This window comes from Merops nubicus, unplaced genomic scaffold (genome assembly GCF_000691845.1).
Source record: "Merops nubicus isolate BGI_N331 unplaced genomic scaffold, ASM69184v1 scaffold41091, whole genome shotgun sequence".
Classification (NCBI taxonomy): Eukaryota; Metazoa; Chordata; class Aves; order Coraciiformes; family Meropidae; genus Merops; species Merops nubicus.
In genome coordinates, this window is record NW_008588448.1 from 12,789 (window position 1) to 21,709 (window position 8,921).

An 8,921-nucleotide genomic window follows, 5' to 3' on the forward strand; every position below is an offset into this window, starting at 1 on the left:
CAGTATACATATGGGACAGTCTTTCAGTTCAACATGCCAACCTTCTTTTAGACTGCTGAGAACAAATTTTGTAAACATGCAACATGTATATTTACATTTATTGAGCCACTGGCTATTGCTTATGCATGCAATAGGGAGATAAGGCTGTCTTAGTCTGTGGGTAGTTTTCCAAATGATTCATTAACTGTGCTTTGTAATGGTAGATGGATGTCACATATTTGCTGTAATAACTCAAGATTAATGTCAGTTACTCTGGCTTGTTTGAGCATTGTAATAGTTGTGTTTATACATGCAGGTATTCTTTGGAATATTTTTGGAGCTACTATTTCAAAAAAAAAAAATGGAAATTAATTAATTGTAGAATATAGGTGAAGTTATGACAAAAGTATTTCTGAAACATTATTTGTAATGTAGGAGTTACTATAATAGGTATTTGTCATTGATTGTAGGAAGGGCTATACCAAGCCTTTTGGTAACCACTGTTTTGCAAAACATTGGCAAAGCTTATGCTGTCTTCCTAAGAAGCAAAGCATTTCTTTGTGAAATCTGTCAAACTAAAATACCTTGTACTTTGCTGATGCATTACCATACTGAGAAAAGGAGTACACCAAGAAGTCACTTTTAAAAGCAGCAGTCTGAGGAAATATATCCAGAAGTTGAAATATGGGTTGCCTTTAACTTATAAAATTGCAGTCTTTTAATTTGTCCAAGATAGTATTTTTTTCTGTTATAAATATAGCCTCCAATAATTTGAATATTCTAAATTATCAATGTCTATGAACAGTAACTACAGTTTATTCTTCTTTTAAGATACTCTTGTCCTGTATCTAGAACATGGTGTTGCAGTATTGAGAGTCTGGCAAGTTGTTGACAAAAAAAAAAACACCCCAAAACAAAAAGCCTCTTTATACCAGTAGCATGTGAATGTCATCGCACATGACGTTTGCACTGTAATATTTCAAGATCAGTAGTAGCTGCCTAAATTGGGTCAGAGAAGGTTTACAAAAGCATAGAGATGTTGCTAATTTTAAGTGGCATGCACAAAGGTGTAATACTAATCTTCAAAGGATAAATGTATATTTTGTTTTTAAAAAAATAACATCAGGGTTAAGTCACTGTTAGCTTTTCCACATTTATTTCACCTGTATCAAGATTAGTCCTTGATGAGTTACTTACAGGCTCCTTAAATATTTTTGTAGAATTGAATTACAGCCCAGTACTTTAAAAAAAAAAACCAACCTTATTACCAGTAATTAAAACATAATGAAAGTTAAATGTGTGCTCAGAAAATGAGAGTATCTATTTCAAAAATGTTCATATTGTGACACAAGTATTAAATTAAAAATTCAAGTCTTAGTGTTGTGGATAGAAAAACCAGCAAATGGCATGTTGAAATCTGTTCTTTGAATAAATAATGTTGATCCCATGTCAGTCAGCATATTATATAAGAGTAACAACTGCTTAATATTAAAAAGTCATTGACAGTAAATGTGCCTGTGCATGCACACTGAACTCTTAACATTGGCTTCAAGCTTCGGGCATGTAGGAGAGAGGACAGAATGTTTGGGAAGGAGAGCTTGGACTTACCTTTTTGTTAAGGTTAATAATTGAAGTGTTTTTCTAATGACCTGAATCCGTATGTACATCTAAAATAGATGTTATTCCTATGTGCCCATCAGAACTCCGAATACGAGCTCTGGTACATAACTCCTTGTGCACAGAAATCACTGAGTAAATGGAGACTAAAAATAATGCAGTAGAAAAAATTACATCTGAAATACTTTATCAAAAACGTTTTTAATAATTCTTCAGCATTTCTCTATCCATTATCTCTTTTTTATACAGAAAATCTATTTCCAATAACCTACAACTTTAGAATAATTTGAAGGGCAAATGAGTGCCTCGATTTTCCTTTCTGCTACTGAAAAATCAGGAAAACCTAATTGGAGTTGAGTGAGAGGAACTAGGAAGAAAACCTGGCACCTGGCGCAACATTAGTTTATGCCAAGATATTTTGATGAAGTATTATGTGCGGAAATGTACTTGTTCAAGAGCAGATTTTTACAGAGCAGCTTACTCTTAATGTTCTGAATGTGTTAAATATCTGAGCTGAATTCTGTTCAGTTGCTTGGAAGGTAAGCGTGCTGGAAATGTAACTAAAAAGACTTTGCAAAATGCGTTAAGTAGGACAACAGCCAGTTTGGAATTTTGTTTTCTTTCACAGATTTTAGAAGATCCAGGATTATCGTTGATCATGGGGAACTATAGATAGCTTTTGTGTCTGTTGCTAATAATAGATGATATACCTTCGTCAGTGCATTGTGCTGGAGTCCTGCTTCTGCTGTAACTGAAACCAGTGGTGTGGTGTTCCTCTCAGCTTTAGGGGGCCAGGATCAGGCCCTAAAATTGCAGTTTACCTTGTGGCTTTTTTATGTTGGGAATGATATGGTCAGATGATTTAAACACACATGGAAAGCTGCAGGTAACCACATCAGCTGCTTCACTCATCTTCCATCTTACTGTCAGAATGGGAGTTCACGCACACAATTATAATCAAGTTGGTGCAGATGCAGCGTAGGTGAGCATGTGGACCTCAGCCGAGGCACATTGCCTTGGGGTGCAAAACTCCAACCCCCCAGCAGGCTGTTGTCAAAGCTTGGGGTTGGGATCGGTGTCTGCTGTGGAGTCATGGAGGGGCAGAGATGAACAGATGATCCCGCTGGAATCCTGACCTAAACAGACTTAGCCTCACCTGAAGCATGTAGTAGTATGAGAGTACATATGTGTGTGGAATCAGATTGGAAAAGGAAATATGGCTGATAGAGGGTAAAAGGGAAAGTCTTGAAGAGTGCATAGGGCTGGTACAGGTTGAGGGAGGATGTCAGCAGTGCTTGGTGCCGTGTGGCTGGTGAAATTGGGAGGACGATTCTGGTTTGGATGTGTCAACTTTTTTTTTTTTTTTTTTTTTCTCCAAGAAGTTACTATTTTTGTGGAGTTTGTTTTCAAAATGCTTCTGCTGTGTGGTTCAAGGCCTTCCTGTTAAGCACAATGCGGCAAGGCTTCATTTTACTTAAAAATTGTTCAACCAAGTAGCTATTCCTGGGCTTGATAATAAAAAATAATGGTAATTCAAAACTTATTTCCATTAACAAAACAGGGAGTTATTTCCTAAATGCAGCATTAAACTAAGGCTGAAGCATTTCCATTTAAAATAAATAAATAAAAATAGAATTGACCAGACTATAACCTGGTTAGTCTGAGCCACCCTCATGCAGTTAATCTTAGAACAGACACCATTCTGTTCTTGGTGTATCCCCCCCACCCTCCTGAATTACAGACCACATCTGTCACAACATGTACTTCTCTGGATTTAAAAAAGAAAGAAAATTAAGTCTTGAGTAATTGTAGCCATTACAGGATGGCATGAGGACAGGATTCAGTGTGTGTGGTGGCTTAGCCGTCAGTTCTCTGGTGTTTGGCCCTGGGCAGTGGAGTCTCTTGCTTGGGGCAGTAGTTTGCTTCCACCAAGGCTTTGATGGAGGGATCCTCTTTGATAAGAGATACTCGTGAAGCTGCAAATCGCAAACATCACAACAGAGAGCAGGACCCACCATTTGCTTTGCTTCAGTTTATCCAGATACGAGCCTAAGATGATGGCCTTCCCTGTCAGCACTGGTGACAGCGAAGGCAGGCTGGAAGCCATAGTGGAGGCAAATACCTACATAGAAAAGGCTTAAAGTACCCTTTTTTTCTGCTTCTTTTGTCTGCCTGTGCAGTTTTTGGATGAAAACTTGCATTCTTCAGTCTTCAGCCTGCAGATAAACATGCAGGCAGCTTTGCTCACATGACCAGTGGCACTGGTGACAATGGGGCTACTGTCCTGTATGCGCTTTGCTAAGCTGGAGTCTTATTTGTCATTTTTTGGAAAGGTCTATTTGAGTCTCTTCTGTGAGAAATTGGGAGGTTCACATTTCAAGATAGATGTGCTTGTTAAAATTCCAGGCTGCACCTGGGCCTGTTAAGCCTTCCCTGATTAAACCTTTCTGATTCCAGTAAATATCTGAAGACCTTTGTATCTGTGAAGATTGCAAATCCAGGGCTTTATTATTTAAAGAGGCGTCAGGTAGTTAGTGAAAAATATAACTGGAGAATATAGGTCACCACTGGAACCGGTAAATGGTATGTCTTGGGACACTGAGTTTATTAATTGAAGGCAAGCTGAATGACGACACATTCCCTGGTTAATGTTGTTGTCATTGCACTCTGTGATACAGTTATTAAATAGGTAAAATATTTTACCTTTTCATATAGAGCCATACACTTACTTCATCTGATTTAATGGAACTATAATTTTAATTATGATTATTACCTTAAATTATAATTAAATTTATGTGGTTTAAATTTACATTTGTGAAAATGGCTGTGTGATGAAAGCAGAAATCAGCTTCGCATTAACAAAAAAGAAGTTTTTTTTAACGGCATTTTAGTTATATGCTCACAGCCAAAGACTAGCATGACCTACTTTGCAACAATAACAGAGGAATCAAGCCGGGTTTTTTTGTTGAAGTATCTAAATTGGCCATGAATGCTACCTACTCATTCGTTTGTAAGTATCTTTAAAAATAGCTATTGTATCTATGAAACTTAAGGTTTTTTTTTTTCCTCCTTCTCTTATTTTGATGTAGATAATTAGCACCATGGAGCCTCAGGTGTCGAATGGCCCTACTTCCAATACAACCAATGGACCCTCCAGCAACAGTAGAAACTGCCCTTCCCCCATGCAGACAGGGGCTGCTACAGATGACAGCAAAACCAACCTCATAGTCAACTATTTACCCCAGAACATGACCCAGGAGGAGTTCAGAAGTCTCTTCGGGAGCATTGGTGAAATCGAATCCTGCAAGCTCGTGAGAGACAAAATTACAGGTATGCACTTTGTATCATTGACTTTATCTGCATCAGGGTCACTTTACATTTGGGGTCAGCAAAACCTCAGTGCTTATATTTCAAGTGCTTAGCACAGGGAATACTGGAAATACTGTGGTAGACCTCTTCAGAGAGTAGACCTTCAGTTTTCAGTGATGCTCACTGACCCTACAACTGCTGTAGGAAGAAGCCCCTCATCTTTCAGCCTCTGTACAGATCTGACGTGGAGTACAAACGTTGCCATCTGCATGTGTGTAGCACACTGTAGCTCCTTGCAGTGGACTTCAGACGATAGCGTTGCTTTCCCAATCCATCTGTTTTATTATTTAACATTGACTTAGGTTGTAGGAAGGTAGTCTAAATGGCTTGAGCCAGCTGACCGTTCCTAGTTCTGACTGCTTTGTTTGAATCTTACCATACCTTTACCAAATTTTTCCATAGCAGCACTGTAAAGTCAAGGTGCTTCTTCATGTCCATCACAGCTTATTTACTGTGGCGTTCTGGAGTAGTAGTGGTCTGTAGTTGAGAGCCATTGCTGTGGCTTTCATTTGTGGATATTAGATAATGAAACTGTTCCCTGAAAGCATTTTAATTTGCCATGATCCTTTTCTGCATGAAGCAACACTTTGTTGGTAGGTACTTTCAGAGTAAAAGCTTCCCATTACTCATAATATCTCCAAGAGAGGAATGTCTTCAGTGTTGCTAGAGGAGATGTGGACAGGTGCAGATGCACCTAGCCCACTCTGTGTCCTCGCTGCCACCGCCAGGAGCTCACTGATGCACAAGGTGATGGAATGAACAACCAGCTTTTATAGCTTGCTTTATAGGGTAGTTTTATAGGTTGTGTGTCTACTCACACTGTAGGTGGTGAACAGCTGAAATTTCACTGCTGTTTGGTACATCACTGGCACTGGTATGTTTAGCACAGAGAGCAGCAGCCTTGGGAAGGAAAGAATTCCAGAAAAGGAGCTGTTTCCTCTCAGATACACTCCTGGCAACGTGGCTGTGTGCCCTGTGAGAAGAGGCACCATGTAAAGATGAGGAATTAAAATGCAAATCTTCATACCTGCTTCCCTAACAGCCTGGCAGCCATTGTACTGGCAGCATTAGGATGATCTGCTTAGTGGTCTTAAACATGCAATGCTTCTTTTTTTATTTACTTCTGACATCTAGCAATGTTCTGGTTGAACACGAGGCACATAACAAATGGCAGTAGCTGCAGGGCAGCTCAAGTCCACAAAAGTATCGTCCAGCAGAGCTTTCTTTAGCACGTTGACCATGATGTATCTATTTCAGTATATCTTCTGATTGGGCAACAGCTTCAGGGGTAGTAAAAGGAAGAAGACTGAAAAATGGAACTGACTTATGCTTTACTCTTTTCTACTTAAAACAAATCACTTATAACCTCCCACTCCAGAAATGTCCATGCAGATAACTAAAGTCCTCTTCTTTTAAGCATAGCTATCTCAATGTCCCACCCTTAATATCTACCACCCAACCAGTTTAGCTCCAGACTCTTTTTTCTTTTAGTCTGAAAATAATCTGAGAAATAAAATTGCAGGTTACTTCAATTATTTCAAACAAAAGTGAATACCTAACCCTTATCTGCAGAAGTCTAGTGTGCCTAGCTTGAATTTTTATCATGGCGGGTCCTGTATTTCATGAGATTTTTTTGCTTCCTCTATCCCTCAAATTCATGGTGATTTCCTTGCAATATCATTTCAAGATTTCAGATATTCAGTGTTGTTTTCATAGAGAATTGGCTGTATTTAGACAGAAAGCCATTACTTCACTGGCTAGGAACAGTATTCTTTTTGTTTCATTCAATCTCCAGGCTTTAGTCTCTGTGAGAAAGAAGATGTGAGAAATTTGTTATAGGATCTTGTGACATATTCTTGGGTATTTTTTTGCCTATGTTTTGTCTTTCTGTACGAAGTACATAAATCTTTTATGAGGAATAAAATTCTTTAAAGGAACTGTTCTTTAAAAAAACATACACAGATGCTGTGAGGACATCACCCCAAAATGGCTGGGGACCCTATGTGTTGTTTTAAAAAGTGATAAAAGTACAAAAATCACCAAACTTGCAAAAAAAAAATTGTCCTCCAAGGTATCTGTGCCACTTTTGAAAAGAGAGTTTAATCTGCCAAGGCTTTCAGGCCTGTTATCAAGGCATTGTGCAGTATTACTGCGTTTTAGGATGTGTGTTCTTTCCTCATGCTCAATTCAGAGTTAGTAAATGAAATGCATTCCTCTGCCAGAAGCAGTCCATGTTTTTAAAGGTTCTTAGAACACTGAAAACAAAAACTAAGGTAAAATATCAGGTAAATCAAGGAAAGCCAGAATAAAAAGTTAGCTGCAGAGAGAGGTTGTTTCAAGAACAATAGAAAAGGTCGCAAACCAAATCCTCGTCATTAAGTAGTTACCCTGGCAAAACCACATTAGAAAACCTCCCATGTATTTCTGAGCCTAGATGGGATTGAATTGGTTCATGTAAAAGATTTGATTTCCCCTGTCCTGTTAAGGAATTGCACAGATCTTATGAAATAACGTTTAGGCTCCCAAAGTACTTCTTTTTCAAGGAGTCGAAAGCTAAACAAAGCCTGTTAAACGTACAGGATCCCTTTGAATGAATTTATGACCTGAACTCCTGTGATAAATTTTAAAGTGGATTAAGCGATACGTCAGGACAAATCATTTGCTCCAAATCTTTTTGCAGTCTTAAAACAGTAGTAGAGTTTTTTAAGAAAATTGATTTATGATGCTACCCCTTGCTTTGGAAAGACACATGTTTAAACAAGCATATTCCTTTACTAAAAAATATGCTAATTTGGTAGTACACCGTACTGAGTTGAATAGGAATGACAGCTTCTAAGACAGCCTTTAATTTGGTATTCAAAACCAAAATTGTAAACTTCGGTTTTGTTTGGTAGCTTCTCAGAACAGGCAGGATATACAGTAGCATTTTAAAAAATGCTAATGACTTGAAAGGAGGTGGAAGTCAGGCATACATTTTAATTATGGGGGAGGGGTTGCAATAGAAAAAATGGATTTTTTTTTTTTTTTTTCGCTGCAGAGATTTTAAGGGAAGGAGACAAGGAAAAGCAGACAAGGAAAAGCAGACTGAAGATAGTTGCCTTCATTTGGCAGGGCTGTTTAATAAAAGCAGAACTTGTGGTTGTAAACTGTGCTTATTAAATTCTTCATTTACACTACCTAATTAATTCTAGCATTTTAAATTAACAGTGAAACTGGTCCCTGCTGTACCGTTTCATAGCTACAGCATATTTCGTCCAACAACCCAGTTGTTCAGGTTTAATCAGCTGCTCTCAAAAAATGAGAAGGAACTTGAATTTAAAAAAATCTAATTGGCATAAACATTTTAGAGCTACATTAGATGAAGGGAGGTGACTTCACAGAGGAAGACTACAGCTTCAGATGCGTGAGGCTCCTCTATTCCAAGCGACACTAAACTGTATAGTGTTGCGGATGTTCTTGATTTCTTATTTTGTCCAAAAAAAGCCAGTGATAAATATCTTCCTGACTTGGGGAAGGAGAGGACTTGAATTTACCAGAAATCTGAGAGAAGAAATGCTGAACTTGTTTCATCCTGTGTTTGAAAACAAAAGATCCAGTCAGAGTAGTGTCCATTGGAGACACTGTAATTGCTGCTGGCCAAGTGAGTTGTCCTTGCTGACATAGTTTGTGTGTGGGAGAAGGGGACATTTGTTATAAATTTTTTTTGCTTTTTAATTTATTTGATGACCTTAGCTGACCTCTTAAGAACTCTCTTTTTATTTCTCTATACTATGTGGAGAATTTACAGTTGCAGTTTACAAGAATTTACATTTCCAAATCTTCAAATGGTTGATATCTAAAATCTTTGGATCTCAATCTTTCATATCTTAGGACAATCCAGGCACACTGTGGAGCAGAATATTTATTATACAGCATTTCTGTGCATCACTTATGTTAGGACACGGTTTGCATATTCC

General features: G+C 38.1%; 1 protein-coding gene across 6 annotated transcripts in view; it reads left to right on the forward strand.

Annotated features, from left to right (window-relative positions):
- The first annotated feature begins 4,678 nt into the window (after nucleotides 1-4,678).
- ELAVL4 (ELAV like neuron-specific RNA binding protein 4) overlaps nucleotides 4,679-8,921 on the forward strand; it is a 41,155-nt gene continuing 36,912 nt past the window's right edge. For 2 of the 6 annotated variants that reach the window (XM_008949262.1, XM_008949263.1), the window contains exon 1: nucleotides 4,692-4,926. In XM_008949262.1, coding sequence (XP_008947510.1) covers nucleotides 4,698-4,926 — 229 coding nt within the window. In that variant the 5' untranslated portion in view covers nucleotides 4,692-4,697. Of the gene's footprint in view, nucleotides 4,927-8,921 lie in introns of all 6 variants that reach the window. The other 4 variants (XM_008949259.1, XM_008949258.1, XM_008949261.1 and 1 more) reach the window with 3 other exon arrangements.